Source organism: Corvus cornix, chromosome 4A (assembly GCF_000738735.6).
Source record: "Corvus cornix cornix isolate S_Up_H32 chromosome 4A, ASM73873v5, whole genome shotgun sequence".
Lineage (NCBI taxonomy): Eukaryota > Metazoa > Chordata > Aves > Passeriformes > Corvidae > Corvus > Corvus cornix.
In genome coordinates, this window is record NC_047058.1 from 19230690 (window position 1) to 19249916 (window position 19227).

The following is a 19227-nucleotide window of genomic DNA, read 5'->3' on the forward strand; positions in this document are numbered from 1 at the left end:
GGAGGGGAGGGCAGGACTCTTCTCCTGGGTCTGCCAGTGCATTTTGAAATCCTGGGAGGCACTTGAGGAACACATCCAGCAGGATCCCAAATCAAACCATCCCTCCCGGCCCTTCTCTGCCATCCCAAGGGATGTCCCAGCCAGGTGGGGTCCCCTCAGTCTCTGCTCCCTGGCACCCACCTCAGCCCTGGCACTGCTGGAGCCCAAAGAGGGAAAATCTGCCTGTGGAGCCTTCAAGGGTGGATTTTTCCAGAGCTCATTAATGGCAGGGGTTTGAGGAGCCTTACCCTGTTCCAAAAGATCTCTCTGTTGCTATCTCCCATGGAAAAATCCACTTCACTGGCAACCAACCAACAGATAGGAGAGGAAGGGAAAGAAAAACACTAAATCAAGGGTAAAATAAGCAGGAAAGCACCAAACCATCAGTGAAACCCAAAGTTCTCTAAAAATCTGCAGTTTATTCATTAGAATTCAGTGAAAGGAACATTCATTTTAAAACACAATCAATACATTAAAAACTTGAAAGGACTAGTAGCAATGAGACCAGGAAGGAAACAAAAAAAACCCCAAATTCAGACAGGTTGGTCACCTGGGAGGAGCCGCCAGCCTGGCAGCGGGATGGGGCAGCCAAGGACAAGGGCTAATTCCTTATTTCCTTACAACTGAGAGGCTTTTTGGGATTTTCATTTCTCATTTCAGCCAAATGGAGCTTGAGGGTGACTCAGTGTGGGTGAGAAGAGCAGGAGGCCCCAGGTGGAGAGGAGGCTGCCCAAAATTCCAGGGCAGAGGGAATGTGGAAGGTGGGTCTGAGTGCCCCAGGAATGTTTGATGAGAAACCTTCCCGTCCATCGTGTGCTGGGAATGGGGCAAACCCAATCAAGAAAAACTTTTAAAAGCACCATTAGGTGACGAATCATTAATGAGAAAACATAAAAATCTATGCAGAGCCAAATCAGTGGCAATTTCCACCTCTGCTGGGGGAAAAAATCTGGTTTTGGCTGGATTTTAGCATTCCAGCAGCTCTCCTCTCCTCTGATCCCAAAGTTCAAGGCAGTATCATTCCAGGGAGAAGCTTCAGTGATGCAAGAGCACAGGGCTGGAGCTCCCTGGAGGAGGGAGGAGGAGAAACTGGGCAGCCCTGCTCATCCCAGGATTATTTAAGGAGCAATCTTCAGGCACCAGGGCGAAATCCCAGCTCCCAGCCCAGCCAGGGAGTACCAAGGGGAGAGGAAACCTGTCCAAGAGCATTTCCAAGCACCAACCAACAGCATCTCCTGCACAGGGATTTAAGAAAAGCCCCAATTTTGGATAAAATAACATCAGCAGACAGCAGGGAAAGCCTCAGCTGAAACCTGTGGGCTTTTTACAACACTTGGAGGGAGAAATCACCAAAATCCACAAATTCAGATTAAAAACAACACTGAAAAGCAAAGAAGGGACAGCTGAGTGTGACAGAGGAGGGTTAAGGATGTCTCAGGTGTGTGCAAAGTGTGTTGGTGAGGGGCTGGGAAGAGGCCCCAGCACATTCCCAGGGGAGCAGAGTGGGATCCGGGCATGGCAGCAGCAGGAATGGCCTTTTCTCCATTGGAAAAGCAAACCACACCACTTGGAAAGACAAGACACACGAGTAAAAGAACAGTCTGTAAAATTTCCCCATGATTATAAAATGCAAAACTATACAAAAATAGAGAAAATCGACCGTTTTCTTATGCGTATAAAAACAAACAAAGCAAAGCAAACCCCAAAGTCCCCAGAATGCAACACAGAACCTCTTGGCAGGCTGACCCCAACGGCAGTGGTTTCATGACAGCTTCACAGCCCCATTCCTCACTTCAGGCAAGGCCTTCCCTGCAAGGGACAGGCCAATTCCTCGAGTTTTCCCTCAGTACCTTGGCGGGACAATCTGCTGTTCCTGACTTCTCAGACTGGTTTCTGGTAGGGAAGCCCTTTTGCAGAAGAAGCCTCAGTGACCACCCCCAAACGTGAGCTCCTCGGGTAAGGCAGTGTTGGACTGATCCAGCTCCAGACCAGGTTTGTTCCTAGGGATCCCGAGTGGGGTTTTTTGGGAGGAGTGGCTCATCAGGCAGGGAATCCAATCCCTACCCAGCGATCATTTACAGGCGGAGTTACTGCGCTGGAAATTCTGATTTCTTTGGGTTAATGGGGCAGAATCTGCCAAAGATCCAGCGAATTAGTGACTAAACTGCGTTAGGAAAACTCATCTGAATTCCAGAGATATTTGCCTCATTGAATTCCCATGGAATGAAGAGGAGAAACCTTTGGTATAGAGTCAGATAATCAAGCCTTGGCTGTATTGCTCCCACTGAACCTCCCCATCTCGTACCTACACCCAAGCCCAGTGTTCCTACGGACACCTTGGAACATTCATTCAGCACCAAGACATTCCCAGCCCTCAGCAGGACTTTGGCTGAACAAAGCTACAGAGCCTGGAACCCAAAGATGCCTTTGGTGAGACGCTGAAAGGAAATAAAGCAGGGATCAAACCCAGCCAGGGGTGTGAGGGGGGTGACAATGGCCCTGTGGTGTCCCCAGCAGGGTCTGCCCGTGGTTTGTGTGCTGGGAGCAGGGTGAGATGGGCACAGACCCGACCCTGTCCTTGCTCCAGGGAGGGATATCCAATATTCATTAGCAGCTGTGCTAATGAGGGGAGGCAACCTCCCAGCAAGGGCACCTTCCCCTGGCTCACCCTGATCTCCTCTCCAGGTGTGGCCGTGGCACCAAGAGCCAGGTTTGTCCCAGGAAACCCTCTCCGGTGCCCCAGAGGGATGAGGGAGAAGAACCATGGCACAGCACATTCCTGTGGAACTCCCCACAGCAGGGCTGGCAGGAAAATAGGGAAAAATTCAGGTTTGAGCCCATGGATGCACAGATGGATCTGCTCAGCCTCAGCAGGAAAATCACATCACACACAGAGGCTGAACCAAACCCGGCTCTGCCTTTCCCTGCTCCTTCCCAGATACCCAAGGGCAGGGCAGAAGGAATCTCTTCTCAAAAGGAATATCAAGACCTCATTTTGCTTGGGGGGGGAAAATCCCCATCAAACCCAAAGCAGCTCCTTGTGCCTGGAAATCCAGGGACAGCAAGGAGCAGCTGATGGAGCCACATCCATACGGAGCAGGAAAGCAGCAGGAGGTGACCCAGCAGGGCAGGGCCCAGCAGGAAAATCGAGTCTGACCCAGGCAGAGCCATCCCTCACTCCACAAATGTGGTAAAACTCCGCTATTTCCACTTTGGGATGATTTTTCTGAATGCTACAAACTCTGCTGCAAAGTAAAATAGAAAAAGGGCAATGGGGGGGGAAACAAAAATCACTGGTAATGGAATTCAATCAGAACACAGAGCTTGGGCAGGACACAAAGCAGCTTTGTGTCATGGATTGGAGGTTTGGGATCACAGAGGACAGGGGGGATCAGCAGCCTGGAACAGATGGCACAGGAGCTTGTAGGGTCCCCTCAGCCTGTGTCCCTCCTCCACATTCCTTCCAAGATGCAAAAAATCCCAAACCTCCAGCAACTCCCAGTTTTTTTGTTCCCTCCAGTCAGGAGGAGGAAGCTGTGAAGCCCAAGGTAGCTGCGGTCCATCCCGAATTCCAACGAACACAAAACTTTGCTCCTGTGGGTTTATGCAAAGAAAACAACCATAAAATAAAAAAATTAAATTAAAAAGCCACAAAGCTTCCTTTTGAGAAAGTAACAGCATCTGCCACTTCACAGCTACAGGCACAATGCAAATTTAGCTTATTTCAAAGGCCTCATCCCTGCCCCCACGGCCCTGGAGAGGCCAGGAGCCCAGGACAAAGCACGGGAAAGGTTTCCACCAGGAATTCTGCACTGTGAAGACCACAACAAAGAAGGGACCAACACTTTGTTCTTCAAAGGGATACCATGGACAGCACATCTCTCTGAGCAAACTCAAACTAGACCTGGAGAACGTTATCAGCACGCACACAAAAGCTCCTGCTTTCCTTTGGGGCAAGGAAAAAACCAAATAAATAAAAACGTTGCTGCAAAGTTCCCCTTTCCAGCTGCCTCGCCCCGTCCTCGCTCTGGAACAAGCGGCACCCTTCCTCCCAGCTCCCCAGACTGAGCCTGAGGTGGAAGACATTCAAAGTGAGTCTGAACCAAAACATTTCACCAAAAAGAGGAAAACAGCCCCATTTCCCTCAAAAGTCTGCCCAAGGCTTGTTCCCTCAGCCCCAATCCTGCGCAAACCCCAACCTGCCATACCAGCGACGGGTCCATCCCCAGCTTCTGCTGGGGGCTGCTGCTGCACTTGGCACTGGAAAGGGCTGGAGAACCAGAAAGTGCCTCAGTGGTGATGGAGGAATCCTGGAGGCAGCTCCAAACCCCACCAGAGCATCCGCAGGGGTGAGGCCATGGATGGCTGCAGGAGAGGAGCATCAGCCCAGCTCAAATAAAGTCCCCCCAAAACTGCTCCCGGTTTCCTCCCTCCCTGCCCTTTACCCCCACTTCAGCCCTGCCCAGAGCAGCCTCAGCATGGTGACACGGTGACATTCCTGCAGCCCCGTGGCTTGGTGACACGGTGACATTCCTGGAGATACTCGGCCTTGGTGACGTGGTGACATTCCTGCAGCTACTCTGCATCGGTGACACTGAGCACAGCACTGCGGCAGCCGCCGTGCCCCGGGGTGGCCCTGCCCTTGAGGGGCTCGGGGCAGCGCTCCGGGCCCTCGGTGTCCCCGCTGCTCCCACTGGGATGCTGTGGCACGCCCTGGGCGATGCCCACGGGTTTGCCCTTGGTGCGGTGCTCCGGGGAGCAGGTGAAGGTGAAGCTCGGGGGCAGCTCGGCTTCTCCCAGGGGTAACAAGCGGGACAGCTTGGGGACGTCCCCGTGGTACCGGTAGGACCCGGCTGCCTCCCAGCCCCACCTGGTCTCCAGCTGCAGGGGGAGGTTGGAGGGCCGCAGCGGGTGCCTGCTCAGCTCTGGATCTTGGGGCCGCCTCTGCGGAGCCTCCCTGGTGCCACCCCGGGAGAGAGGCAGGAAAGGGGACACGGTGTCTGGCGGCTCCGATGGCTCCCAGATGCTCTCCACGGCGCCGGCCGGGACGAAGCCCCAGAGCTCCATCCCGCCAGGAGCCGTGTCAGTGCCGGGCTGGAGGTGCCGCAGGCCCGGCCAGCTTGAGCCGCCCTCGGGAGCCACCAGCTCGCCCTCCTCCTTGCTCCTGCTCCTCCTGGCTCCAGCAGAGTCCTTCCTGCTGGCCTCACGCCTGGCCCAGAGCCGGCAGGGCTGGGGGCCGCTCCGGGCGCCCTGCGGCTCGGCCAGCTCGAACTCCAGGCTCTCCGTGTCCAGCGAGCGGCTCCTCCGGTCCACGGAGAGCGGCGTGGGCATGGAGGGGCTCAGCCCGTGCAGGCGCAGGTGGCGGGGCAGGCTGGCCACCCCCCAGTTGCAGCTCTGGAAGGAGCCCGGGGAGAAGCCCGGGGACATTCTCTCGTCACATTCAGCCAAAGACTCTTTCTGTCCGTAGCTGTCGTCGAAGGCCTCGGCGATGTCCTCGCCCGCGGTCAGCTCCGGGTGCTGCTCGCACTCCCCTTCCCCGTCCTGCTCCACATCCACCACGTCAAAGGTGACCATGGTGGGGAGGGCAGGGAGGTTCTGGGTGAAGGACGAGCTGGAGGCCGAGCTCCCCAGGCTCTCGGAGAGGCTGGAGAAGAGGGTCCCGCTGCTGGCGAACTCCACCAGAGCCTGTGAGAAGCTCACGGCGTGCTCAGGCTCACTGCCCACCTGGGGCTCGCCAGGGCTGGGCTCTGCTCCAGCACCGCGCTCCTGCTCCGGGAGCCTGAACCCAGGGAACATCCCTGCCTTGGCTGGGGCCACGCTGCCGTGGATGGAGTCCCCAAACATCCCACAGTCCAGGTCTGTGTTGAACCCCGGGTTGTTCTTTGTGAGCTGAGTAAGGCAACTTCCAGGGGCTTTTTGGCTGTTGTAACAGTTTTCCGGACACAGAGTCCCTGGAAAATCCCTCCACTCTGGATTTTCAGCCCTAGCCACTGCAACCCCACCGTTGACAGCCTGGGTTGGGGTGTGCGAGGCCACCTGCTCACTCCCAAGGCCACTCTGACTCTTGCCAATGGAGCCAGCTGCTCTACTTTTACATTCAATGCACTGCTTTTCCCGGGGACACTTCTCCTTGCTGGACACATCCAGGCGCTTCAGGACCGGCTCCCTCTGCAGCTCCCAGTACAGCAGCTCCTTCTGAATGGCTGCAAGCCCTTCTTCTTCGGCTTCCATCAGCCCTCTTTTCTGATCCATCATCTGCTGGATCAGGCTCTTCTCTGCAGGGAGGCAGAAGTCCATGAAGTAGCTGAAGATGCCCTGGCGTGGGACTTTGCCCTCAAACAGGGATTCCTCCCCGTGAGAGGGGCTCATCAGGGCGTCAAACTCATAAAGTGCATCTCCGCTGTAGCTGTCCCGGGGCAGTCGGTCCTTCTTGAGCTCCTCTCCAGCCTCATCCTCCGGCCCTGGCGTGGTGGAGTCGTAATACCCCTCGTCACTGTTCGGGGCAGACTCCTGCTGGTCACTCTGGGGCGTCAGGAGGTCAACGCCGTCCATGGCATCCCCCACGTAGGGGTGGGCGTCAGCCTCGTGCGAGGCGTGCGTCTCCAGGCTGCTGCTTGACACCTGGGCCCCGTAGCTCCTGTCCCCTGGCACGCCGCTGTCCCACACCTGGTGCAGGTACTCCTCAGCCTCCTCAGGGATGGCCATCTCCTCGCCACCACCCTGGTATGTGACCAGGCAGGAGCTGCGTTTGGTGGCGTCTCGGCTGCGCTCCACCGAGATGCTGCTCTCAGCGATGTCAGGCTCGGCGATGTCGTCCCCGCACCCTGTCAGGGAGTCGAAGCTCTTCAGGGAGGTGACGTCGTCCAGGATGAGGCTCAGCAGGTCCCCGGAGTGCAGGCAGGGAGGCTCGTTGTCCATGAGGTCAGGGTGGAAGGCCAGCAGCAAACTCTCACGGTCAAACTCAGCGCAGGCAGCAGTCTCCGCCTCTGATTTTGTATCTGGAACGTCCCCATTCCCTGGCACGGCCATCGTGTCACCCTCAGAGCTGCCTCCATCGGCCACGGGGCAAGCGGGCTCAGTGGCCTCACCACAGCTGGGGTCACCCCCTGAGCCCCCCGGGCAGGCCGTGGCCTCAGGGACCGGCCCTGCTCCCCTGCCCTCTGCGGCCCCTTGGCTCTCCACTGCCATTCCAGGAGCATTCCCGGCCTCCTCCGTGTCCCCGTTCCACTCGGGGAGCTCTGCCTTCTCACTCTCGGCAGCCTTGCTCTTCCGGTGGCGCCGGATGCTGTTAAAGAATCCTTTCAGCCCTTTTTTGGGTCTGGGGAAAGAGGATTTCTCCCCATTGGGCTTTTTGTCACAGCCCTCAATACTGCCGGGGGGAGAGCTGTCCTGCTGGCCCAAATCCCCCCTGGCACCAGAGTCCACAGCCAGCTGAGCGCTGCGGGAGCTGGGCAGTGGGCCGGGATGCCCATCCCTGCTGCCCTCCGAGAGGCTGTCCGGCTGTGTCCCACTGCCCTTGTCACAGGCAGCACTGCTCAGCCCGTCGTGGGTCTTGCACTTGCTGAGCCCCTTCTTGCCGCGGCCGCCGAAGAAGCTGGGCAGGGTGCAGATGCTGCGCTTGCCCCCGAACAGCTTGAAGGCCGTTTTCCTCAGCTTGCCGGGGGGCGGCTGCTGCGGCTCCGCTGTCAGCACCGAGCCGTTGGCGCTGTCGGGAGGGGCGTCCCCGCCCTCCTCCCGCCGCTGGTCCCCTCCGTCCCGCTCCTCCGGGCTGCCCGTTTCCATGGCAGCGGGGCGGGTTTGGATCTAGCTGGAAGCGGCGGCTTTGGGAGCGCGGCGCTCCGGAAGCAGGGGTGGACACATCACCGCCGACCTGAGGCACAGGGAGAGAGCAGAGGTGAGGACACGGCAGCGCAAGGGGCAGAGCTGAAGGCACCGGGGTCTCAGGGCTCCATCACCAGCTGCAGGAGCCTCCAAGATCTCTCTCCACTTCCAAAATCCAGGCACCAAAATGTCGCTTAAATTTACCAGTCTGCCAGAGCAGGAAAACCACTCATCTCCATTGGGTAGAACCTCTGGGGACAGGCAGGTCTGACCCCTGCGCCTCCACGCTCCAAACCCTTCAGCTTCCCAGATTTTTCGTCTCCAGGGTGATCAGGTTTGGCTACCTTTAAGTGAGAGCTAGCACCTCCCAAACCCCCTCCCAGCCCTAATGCCAGCCTCCAAAGAGCATCCTGAGGGAGGCCAAACCAGGACACAGCCCTCCCTACGCACGTGTCCAGGGAAAAACCACTTTGGTTACTACCCTGGCTTTTTTTTAATAGAAGATTTCACTTGTTTTTAAAATAATCTGTCCAGCAAGAGAGAATCGCATTAAAAACACCCACTGTGAACCCCCTGATCAGATTATCCCGGAAGCAGAGAGGTAGGTTTGAAATTTGACCCTGGATTGCTGTCAGGAACAGGAGAAATAAAACAATTACAATCATGTTTCTTTTGCAGAGGTGAGAGTAGAAAAATTAAATGCAATAAAATCCTAACGTGCTCCCAAGCTGTAACGCCCCAGGCTGAGCTCTGACTGACAGGAGGCCAGGAAACCTTCCCCAGGTGTTTAGCCAGAGATCCCAAATTAAAAATACATCCAAACGATTATCTCTGCTCCCGCAACCCCACAGCAAACCCGCAATTCCAGGTCTATTTTTATTCCTCAGTTCTGCGTTGCTTCGCCTCTATATTGATCTGGCAGTCACTGCCCACAGCGCAGTTGGAACTGGACGGGCTTTAAGGTCCCTCCCAACCCAACCCATTCCATGATTCTGGAATTCTGGGATTGCTGATAACCCCTCACGTTCACCTGTCCCGCTGGAGGCAGCAGCTGGGGCGTAGCCGGCTGGCACAGCCACCTCCCCACCGGCAAACTGGGCTTTTCCAGCTCTGCCAGAGCCCACCACGAGTCCCAGGTGTCTCCAAAGCCTCTGGAGAGACCTGGATAGAGGGGCCTGGGAGAAACCCCCACACCTGGATCTGTGCGGGTCTGCTGGAAAATTATGGGGTGAAGCCCCCAAACCTGCACCTGGACAGGGGCTGCTGGAAAACAGCCGGGGAAGGGCATGAGGCAGAGCCAGGATTTCAAAAATTCCTTTTGGGAATCATTTCTCTCCAGCTCCACGTCAGCACCGGCACTGCTGCGGAGGGGAGGCTGGAGAAGAATAAAAATGAAATAAATAAAAATGAAATGAAGAGAAATAAAGAGCACCGAGGGCAAAGAGCCACGACCAATAAAACACGGAAAATAAGGTTTAAAAGCAACAAAACGCAGCACCGTAACAATGAAATGCAGCGTTTCACCCGCAGGGGTGACCCTCAGGGACCCCCGGCCCGCCCATCCCCGCACGGGGACGCTCCCCCAGCCCGGCCCTCCCCGCTCCCCCCGCCGCGCTCCCAAACTTTCGGGAGGATCCGGGAAAACGCGAGGGGCGGGGGGGGGGGGGAAGGGGGGGTCGGGCCCGGCCGCGGGGAAGCGGCGCGGCGGGCGCGGGAGCGGCGGCGGCCCCGGGCCCGGCCCTGTGCCCAGCACTTACCGGCGGGGGCGGCGGCACCGCGGCACCCCCGGGACCCCCGGGACCCCCGGCCCCGGCCCAGCCCTCAGGCCGCGCGAGGGGCGCGGGGCCGCGGGTCCGCCCGGCGCGGGCGGCAGGGGCGGCGCCGCGTGACGGGCGGGGCGGGGCCTCACGGGCGGGGCGCGGTGATTGACGGGGCGCGGCCGCCGCCGGCGGAGGAGGGGCGTGGCCTCTGCGTGAGGGCGCGGCCTCCACACCGGGCTCGCCGTACCGGGGCGCGGCCGCTGGGCGCGGTCTCCGCCGTGTCCGCCCACGGCCCTCCCACGGGGTTCTCCCCGGTGGCCCGGGGCGATCCGGGGAGCCTGGGGGGGGGAGTGGGCGTGGCCTCGTGGGCCGTCCCCGCGTTTGGGGGCGCGGCCTCGTTCCGGGTATGATTGACAAGGGGGCGTGGCCAGCGCTGTGCGTCCCGTGAGTGGGCGTGGCCGTGGGGCGGGACACGCGGGGACACGGACACGGACACGGACACGGGCACGGACACGGACACGGACACGGGTGGGGGGAGCGGGGTCTGTGACACTGCCGGGGGTCAGCGGGGGTGATGCCGGGGGGCGGTGGCATGGCCGCCCCCGCGTGACGCCGCGTGTTTGCCGTGGGACACCTCCCCGCGTGTGCCGTGTCACCCACGGCCACTGCCAGCCACCCACCCGCCGCACACCTGCTCACACCCACAGTCACACACCCCCCTGAGCAGCCCGGCAGCGAAGACCCGTCCCCATTTTGGGGACTCCCAAATGCCAAAAGCGCCTCAAATCCCCACATGAGTGTGACAGCAAGGACGCCACGAGTGGGGATCGCACCAGAGAGTGGCAAAGTCCCCGCGGGGCGGCCTCTCCCAGTCCGCATCTCCCGCTGTGCTCCCGATGGTGGCTGGGTGGGGAGGGAAGTGGCACCAGTGTAGTCATTCCCGTGGAGCAATTCCCAGCGCCTTGTCCAGGCTGCTTCCAAGCCCTAATGCTCCCCTTGGGAGAGGCCCCACAGCCTAATTAATACATGCTGATTAATAGATCCCACAGCCCCTGCCACAAGCCCATAAATCCTGCAGGAAGGTGCCTGTGTTTGGCCAAGAGCGACCCTTGGAGCTGCTGACACGGAGCTCTGCCCCCGTGCCTCGGCCTGGGAGCATTTCCCTCTGGGATTCCACGGGGCAGGATGGAATGAACCACGGGACACGTTCTGCTGCATCCCAAAAGTGGTCCAGAGCATCACCTGTGGGTGGGCGCTGAGCTGCTGAGGAGCAGTGGGATTTATCCATCAGCTCCTGGCTGTGGGAAGAGGCAGGAAGGCACCTCCAGCCCCCACGGCGAGGGTGATCCCAGTGTCCAAGGCAGGAGAGATGGAGAGACCCAAAGGTGATGCTGCGATGCCCCACTCCAGGCTGAAATTCCCCATCTGCAGCGATTCCCTGAGTCCCTTCCCAGCAATCCTGGCAGGGCTGCCGGGCTCTCCCAAACATGGGACATCTCACCAGACAGGCCACAACACTTTAAAACCAATAATAGAACACTTTTAATTCAACCCCCAACCCTGCCCAATCCCAAAGGACCCTCATCCACGACATGAAGCACTTTTGAGGTGAGAAGACAATGTTTAGGGTCAGAGCTGGGACAGGAAGATGAGTGGGGATGTTGGGACTCTGGATATGCCTCCCAACCCCTGCCTGTGCTGCCGCTGGGGTGGGCACACACGGCTGGGGCCAGCCCCAATCCTGCCCCTCCCACGTGGAGGAGGCACTTGGGAACTTCTCTGGGAGTTGTGGAATCATGAGGGACCTTAAAACCCATCCAGTGCCACCCCTGCCATGGGCAGGGACACCTTCCACTGTCCCAGGCTGCTCCAACTTGGCCTGGGACACTTCCAGGGGTCCAGGGGCAGCCAGAGCTTCTCTGGGCTCCCTGTGCCAGGGCCTGCCACCCTGGAAAAGGGGGTTCAGAGACAGCCAAGGCCACACTATGAGGGAACCCACAGACACCGGGGGGGGCCTGGTCCTGTCCCCAGGAAGGGATGAGGGAAAAGCTCCTCTCCCTCTGCCCTCCACACCCTTTCCCAGCCCATTCTCCAAGCAACACCACCTAAAGGTGTAAATCCCTGAGTAAAGAGGCAAACCCAGGGAAATCAAATCCTGCTTTACCCTCGCTTTGCTCCAAACCAGGAGCTGAGGTGTCCTGTTCTCTCCCCCTTCCCAGCTTTCCACACAGGCACCGCTTTCTGGAGACAGCTCGCCAGCAAAAATGAACTCGTGACCACAAATTCCCAGCGGTGTCACAGATCTCAGGGATTCGCTGCCAGGGGTCGGAGCAGGTTTTAACTGGGGTGCTCGGAGTCGTGTCCCTGAGGGCAGGCTGGGAATCACGGCTGGTGCTGGAGGTATTTGGCCAGGACTGTTGGGATCTCCAGCTCTCCGAGGGCAGCCGGGCGGCCAGGCTGCTTCAGGAGACGCCTCATGGCCAGCCGGGATTGGGACAGCAGGGATTTGGGATGAGCTGTGGAAGGAAAGTCACACGGTCACCTTCAAGACACACAACCCTGCTGCCCTCCAACCCGGTGTTATCCAAAGGAAAGGACATGGATTGACCAAACCAGACAGGGTTGGGACTAAATGATCTTTAAGGTCCCTTCCAACCCAAACCATTCCATGATCCTGTGAAAACTCAGCCTCGGGGCTGGGGCTGTGGCTGTGGACTCGAGCAAAAGCCCCCACAGGAGCTGGGCATGGTGAGGAAATATTTCTTCCCCACATGGAAATAAGTGCAGGATTTCAGACTTGGGCAGTACAGGAGAGCCCAAACTGAGCAGCAGAAAGGAGAGGAAGAGTGAAAAGCAGCCTGTAACCCAATGAGTGAGTGGAAACCCAGGCTGTGGGAATCATGGAATCACAGAATGGGTTCGGTTGGAAGGGACCCTAAAGATCATCTTATTCCACGAGCAAGGAGACCTTCCACTATCCCAGGATGCTCCAAGCCCCATCCAGCCTGGCCTGGGACACTTTCAGGGATCCAGAGCAGGGCTGGGATGGCCACAGACCCACACAGCCCAGCAATGCTGCAAGGGGAACTGAGGCTGAAGGAAAACCTGGGTAGGGCTCTTGGGAAGCAGAGGGAGAGGGAATCAGAGCCAAGCTGTGCCCATTCCATCCCGGGGCACGCAGCCACATCACCTCTGGCCTGCAGCAGCAGCTCCAGCCCCTCGCTGCGCGGGGCCGCCCCGTCCCGGGGAAGGTTGGGCAGGTACACGTTGGCCCCGAAGTCGATGAGCAGCCTGATGAAGTCGCTGTGGCAGCCGTGCCTCAGGCACGTCTCCAGCAGGGTCTTGGGCTCGCGGATCTGGGCCAGGACGCCCTGCTCGGTGCAGTTGTAGTCGGGGTCAGCGCCGTGCAGCAGCAGCAGGCGGAAGCACTCGAGGTGCCCGTAGGCGGCCGCCAGGTACAGGGGCCCCGAGCAGGCCACCGAGTTGGCCGCCCACTCGGGCAGCCGGGCCTGGACATTGGCCTCGGCGCCGTGCTCCAGCAGCTGCCGCAGGATGTCCACGTGGCCGTCCCTGGCGGCCAGCAGCAGCGGCGAGCAGTTGTTGTAGACGCTGCCCACGGGGCTGGCGCCGGCCTCCAGCAGCACCCGCACGCACTCGCGGTGCCCGTTGCTGACCGCCACGAAGAGCGGGGTCTGAGCCTTCACGTCCAGGCTGTCCACCTCGGCCCCGTGGGCCAGCAGCACCCGCAGGCTCCGCACGCAGCCCCAGGTGGCCGCCAGGCGCAGGGGGGTGCTGGGGACGCCCCAGCCGCTCCTGCGGTTGATGAGCCTCTTGTACCTGTCCTGGGACAGGAGCCTGTCCAGGGTTTCGTGATCGTCCTCGCACACGGCCCGGCTCAGCTCCTCGCTCTCCCCGCTGTCCTCCTCGTCATCCCTGGGCTGCAGCAGGGAGAACATTTTGTTGATGTCCATGAGGCTCATTTTGTCGGGTCTGTGCTCCATGTGCCGTTTTCATGGTAAAGGATGAGGGCAGAGATCTACAGGACAGCAAAACCAGCACCACCCCTGGGTTAGAAGCAGCCCCTGACACCAACAGCTGCATTTTAGTGTAAGGTTATACCCAGCATAAGGAAGATTCTCCAAAAAATGGACAGAGAACATTGGATGAGGATGCTGCTGATGTGCTCGTGGCCCTGGCACCACAGTGGGGGAATCCACGTGGGCAAAGGGCTGAGGGAACAATGGAGCTCAGTGTTGTAGTGGGTACGTGGATCATGATCCCAAAATCCTGGAATGGTTTGGGTTGGGAGGGACCTTAAAGCCCATCCCATTCCACCCCTGCCCTGGGCAGGGCCACCTCCCACTGTCCCAGGCTGCTCCAAGCCCCAATGTCCATCCTGGCCTTGGGCACTGCCAGGGATCCAGGGGCAGCCCCAGCTGCTCTGGGCACCCTGTGCCAGGGCCTGCCCACCCTCCCAGGGAACAATTCCTTCCCAATCTCCCATCCAGCCCTGCCCTCTGGCACTGGGAAGCCATTCCCTGGGTCCTGGCCCTCCATGCCTTGTCCCCAGTCCCTCTCCAGCTCTCCTGGAGCCCCTTTAGGCCCTGCCAGGGGCTCTGAGCTCTCCCTGGATCCTTCCCTTCTCCAGGTGAACATTCCCTGGCTCCAGAGGGGCTCCAGCCCTGGGAGCAGCTCCGGGGCCTCCTCTGGACTGGCTCCAACAGCTCCACATCCTTGTGAGGGATGGATCCAGTGAGGGATTCGGGGGGAGGAAGGCTGGGAATGCCGAGCTGATCACAGCGGGTGGGACTGAACCCTGGCAGCTTTGCTGGGCTCTGGCCACAGGATGTGGCCTCAGGGGCCGAGGGACAGCGGGGACAGGGATGGGATGTCCCGGCTGGCACCTGAGCAGCTGGAAACGCTCGGGATGGGCAGAGGAATTTCTCGGCAGCCCTGAGGCATCTCGGGTTTCCTTGGGAGAGGCGGCGGAGGCAGAGCTGGGTCTGACCTGCCCGGGGAGGAGCCAAGGCGCTGCACGGAGCAATTAATTAGCAAAGGAAACAGTTAATTAGCCGAGGAGCTGCACGGAGCGATTGGCCTCGTTCCGCACCTGAGCCCGTCGGTGCCGGGGCAGCCACGGGGGACCCGTCCCACATCAGCCACGGGGACGCGGCCACCAGCTCCGGGGGACCCCGGCACGGCCACCAGCACAGCCGGGGGAACCGGGACACGGCTGACGGCAGCCCCAGTTCTAGAGAAATGGGGAAATTCTAACGCTGCTGCTCTTCATTCGACACTGCTAATGAGCTTTGGGATCACCCCACCCACATGGATAAGGGGGTGGGGAGGTTATTGCAGATTTGAGTCCGAAAGACAGTTATGTTCCCAGTTATATCCCAAGGAAATGGTGTGGAAAAGCGAAAGAGCAGCTGTAACAGTTCCTGAACACACAAATGGCATCTCCAAAGGGAGGTTCCTTGGTCGGCCTGAGCTCTTGTGTGGGGACCTGAGGGAGGTTCCTCAGCCAGAAGAGCCCAAAGCAAAATTAATGGGTTCATGAAATGGTTTTTGGCTTGGAAGAGAACTTAAAGCTCATCTCATCCCACGCCTGCCATGGGCAGGGACACCTTCCACTGTCCCAGGCTGCTCCAAGCTCCATCCAGCCTGGCCTTGGGCACTTCCAGAGCCCCAAAAAGAGGCTGTGACAGAGCACACAGAGCACACATTTGTCCCTCTGGGCCCCAGTTCCCTTCCCTCGCCCGCCCAGGTCCCGGTGCTGCCGCCTTACCTGGGGCGTGGGGGATGCTCAGAGCCCCTGAGGTCTGGGGGGTCCCATGGGGAGTCCTCCCGTGGTTTAACCCAAAAATGAGGAGTGAAGGAGAGGATCTGGCAGGGCTGGGATGGACAGGGCTGTGTGGGGCCGGAGCTGTGGAGCTCACAGCTGAAATGCCATGGCGGGACCGGGACGGGGCTAATTTTAGCCCCTCTGGGGTTTTATCTTACTACTTCCATTCTTGGAAAGCTCCCCCTGGGTAAATATAGAGAGGGCACAGGGGTGGGGGGAGGCTGGGACAGGTGCTGGAGGCTGCTCGACCCCTCTGGGCACACACAAAGCTTTTTCTCCACTGTTTCCTCGCAGAAATCGCAGGGAACGGGGCGGTTTGGGGTCCCTGCCAGGGCAGCACCGGCCTCTACCTCACCTTGGCTGCTGCCAGGCACTCAAATTCCCTCTCAACCCCTCTCCTGCGCTCCTTCCCCTTTTCAGAGTGACACAAATGGCCATTTGCAACCTCTGAAATCATTTATTAAACACCAGAAGGACAAAAGGTGCTGAAGATGGTCTGGATTTCCCCCCTGAGCAGCTCTCGGCTGCACCTGCCAGGAGGAACCACAGCCAGGCTTCCCAGAGCTAAACAGGACCCAGGCAGGCAGGAAACCTCCCAGGGCAAACAAAAGGAGTGGGGAGCAGCACCGGGGCCTTATCAAAAGCTGTCAGCTGGGAAGTGCAATCCTATTTTATCCAGCTCCCTTTAAACCTTTCCAAACTCCTCGGTGGTGGAGCAGGAATGGGCTGGCGGTTTGAGACAGCCTTATCACGGTAAGAGATAACAACAGAGACCCAAATTATCCAGCAGGAAAATCCCCACTGCTGCGAGAAGTGAGATCAGGGTGCTCTGTGAAACGTGTGCTGTCCCTGTGTCACCAGCACAGTCCTGGGTTGGAGCCTCCCTATGGAAAGCCTGGAATGCAGGAAAATGGTCAATATTGATTGGGTTTTGACTTTTGACTTGCTCAGAGTTTCCCTCTCCAAATTCAGTCAAAAAGAGATTATTGCTTCACAAAGGTCAGTTCCCCAAAGGCAGCAGCAGGAATGGAACAGTGGAGGTGGATGAACCCTGGAGCAGGAGTGGGGAGTTCAGGGTTATTTTCACTGAGAGTCAGGAAGCTGCGACCACAACGGGGGTGCTGCAGCTGCAAAAGCCAAGCCTGGCTGGAAAGCCCTTCCACGAAGCACAGAAATCAAAGCAGCCGTTAAAAAGAAAGAGTGTTACAAAGGGAAAAAAGGGAATGCAGACAACAGAAGTGTTAGAAAATGTGAAATGTAGGAAACTTGGAGATGAAAGGGAAATCCTTAGATGGCAAATTAATGATAAACTGCTTATTCTTTTGTTGTTGCTGCTGCTGCTTAGTTGTTAACCAAGGAAGATCTTAGGAACAAGAGCAGCTCTGTGGTGAGGAGCAGATTAAACCCAATCCTAACAAGGCGAACCCGAGACCCCCCCCGCTGGAATCCCACAGGGACACGCTCCGGGAGCTCCCGCTGCAGGAGCCTGTTCCTTACATCCCGTTGGGGCATTTCCAGCAGCAGAGCCAGATGAACCCCACCAGGAGCCCAGGGAGCGGTGGCAGACCAGCCTGACCCGTTTGGGATAAGCTTCCCAATGCTTCGAACTCCAGGGAAGGACGAGGAGTCGGGAAAAGCTTCCACCTTCTGCCTGAGCTCAGGGCCCGAGCCAGGGACTGACCCGGCCTTTGCTCTGGAGGAAGCAGCTCCTGATCAGCTCCCTGTTAATTGGGGAAGAATTAGAGGGCAGAAGGGTATTTAATGCCAGTCAATGAGGTTTTTTGGGAAGGTAAATCCTGCCCAAAGTTGCTTCCATTAAAGAGATTATCGTTATTAACGCAGCTGAAGGGAGCTAATGAGCTTGTGGATTTAGCAGTGCTAAGCACTTTAAAGTTTCGAGCCAAACAGTCCCAAATAAATGATTTTGCAGGGATTAGGGATTTACTAACAGTGCTCAAGGTCGGGAAAGCAGATCTGGGGAGTGGGGCTGTTGTGCCTCCTGCCTTTGGGCCGGGAGTCACTGCCCCAGCACAGCTCTGCGCTCTGGAATTGCCCTCTGTGCCATCCCATCTGCTCCCAGCATTCCAAAACGCAGCCCTGGGGGTTCTCCCTGCTCACCACGCAGCGTGGAGTGGCTCCAGCAGCACCGGGATCCAGGTGTTATCCAGGAATCACCCAGGAGAGGGCAGGGACGGCAGCTCAGCATCCCTTGGCTGCACCGCACGTCCCTCCCAGGGCCGTGCTGATGGGAATTCCCAATTTGTCTGGGGAATCAACCCTCGAAAGACGGGCTTAGGAAGGAAGGAGGAATCCAGCACTGTTTCTTCTCCTCCATGAGTCATTCCTTGAGGAATTTTGGCAGTATTGGAACCCACAGGAGTTCAGCTCTCTGCTTCCACTGCCTTCGGGGAGCCCCTTCCCTTTTGGAAAACGGAATAAAAGGATGGTGTGGGTTGGGAGGAACCTTAAAATCCCTCCTCTCCCACCCCCTGCCATGGGCAGGGACACCTCCCACTATCCCAGGCTGCTCCAAGCCCCATCCAGCCTGGCCTGGGACACTTTCAGGGATCCAGGAGCAGCATCCCATAACTCTGCAGGTCCATCCCTGGGGTTTTTGGTTATTTATAGATTTTTATCAATTCCATTCACACTGGATCCCTTCCCTCTCTGCCACAGCTCCAAGATCTGTTGTTGAGAGAAAGGTTTTGTATCCCCCCATCCTCTCCATGCCCCCAAAGGGAAGGAAAACACAAATTCCAGGAGAACACCAGAATCCATGAGCTGTTTGCAGGCAGGAGAAACTCCAAGTACCACACCTTTTGTCTAAATTCCCCCCAAATTAAATTGCAGTTTTATCAATCCTAGCCAGTGTTAATGCTAATAATCCAATTAAATGCAAGGCGAGTCTAATTGAGTAAATGAAGGATTTCACTGGCAGCACTAAGAACATTTAAAATTAGCAAGAAGCCTGTGAAACACCCAGGGACTGAGGATACCCCAGTGCCAGGCCCATTTTATTGCCTTCAAGTATAGAAAATACCCATTTTTAAGGTGGAAAATCTTCATCAGGGGCCGGCTAATGGGTCTGGAGTCTGTTCCCAGCATTCACAGGGAAGTTTTGTACCTGGAATCTCCCTCCTGAGCATCTTCCCATCTCAGCTGAGTTTGTCTGCACTTCAAAAATTTAACACCTCTCTATCCATGATGAAAAAGAATGGGATAAAGGAGGATTTTTCCAGGACACCATCAGCAGTTGGGCTGTGGGTTCTTCACTCTGAACCCATCAGAAAAAAACCTCCTCACTGGACTCACAAAGGTTGGACTCAGCTCCTTCCAGAAGCTCTGGTTGCTCCTCAGAAAGCTTTGGAAGCCAGCCTGGAGACAGCTGTGGCCAGGTGAGTGAGGGACAGACAGCTCTCCAGGAGCAAGGAAACACTGAGGAGATACTTGGGTTTAATACAGAACGGAAAATCTAAATAAAACCCCTTCCAGAGCAGCACAGTTTGCAGAAGACACCAAGATTTAAGAGTTCCATTGGTTAGATTCCTTTTTTCCATGGGTTAGATTCCTTTTTCCCCCCGTAGTTATATTCCTTTTTTTCCATTGGTTATGTGCCTTTTGGGTTGTTTTTAAGACCCTGCACCCTCCAAACCAAAGGTATCACCCCATTTCTGTGCTGTGGAGGGGAAGTGGCTCCAGACTCACTTTATTAATTAATATCCTTTCACTGACTTCACCTTTCCAAGTTTTTCTGAGTTAATT

The 19227-nt window shown here is 57.6% G+C and overlaps 2 protein-coding genes across 3 annotated transcripts; both read right to left on the reverse strand.

The window, feature by feature from the left end:
* Positions 1-438: 438 nt before the first annotated feature.
* On the reverse strand, positions 439-9658 carry AMER1 (APC membrane recruitment protein 1). Its single transcript, XM_039571943.1, has 2 exons — positions 9618-9658; positions 439-7909 (listed from the first exon to the last, which is right to left on the reverse strand). The coding sequence occupies exon 2, from the start codon at positions 7819-7821 to the stop codon at positions 4615-4617; it is 3207 nt and encodes a 1068-aa protein (XP_039427877.1). The 5' UTR covers positions 7822-7909; positions 9618-9658; the 3' UTR covers positions 439-4614.
* A 2106-nt stretch (positions 9659-11764) lies between these two features.
* On the reverse strand, positions 11765-19165 carry ASB12 (ankyrin repeat and SOCS box containing 12). 2 transcript variants are annotated; one of them, XM_039571967.1, is made up of 3 exons: positions 17584-19165; positions 12811-13656; positions 11765-12136 (listed from the first exon to the last, which is right to left on the reverse strand). In XM_039571967.1, the coding sequence occupies exons 2-3, from the start codon at positions 13619-13621 to the stop codon at positions 12003-12005; spliced, it is 945 nt and encodes a 314-aa protein (XP_039427901.1). In that variant the 5' UTR covers positions 13622-13656; positions 17584-19165; the 3' UTR covers positions 11765-12002. The 2 variants fall into 2 exon arrangements, with proteins under 2 accessions (XP_039427901.1, XP_039427899.1); XM_039571965.1 differs by lacking the exon at positions 17584-19165 and adding an exon at positions 15409-15566.
* Positions 19166-19227: the final 62 nt, after the last annotated feature.

Excerpts from the sequence above, each read along its gene's own strand:
- AMER1 (XM_039571943.1), bottom strand. The coding sequence starts at position 7,821 with ATGGAAACGGGCAGCCCGGAGGAGCGGGACGGAGGGGACCAGCGGCGG.
- ASB12 (XM_039571967.1), bottom strand. The coding sequence starts at position 13,621 with ATGGAGCACAGACCCGACAAAATGAGCCTCATGGACATCAACAAAATG. Across the intron at positions 12,137-12,810 it reads GCTGCTGCTGCAGGCCAGAG|CTCATCCCAAATCCCTGCTG; the intron begins GTGATGTGGCTG and ends TTCCTTCCACAG.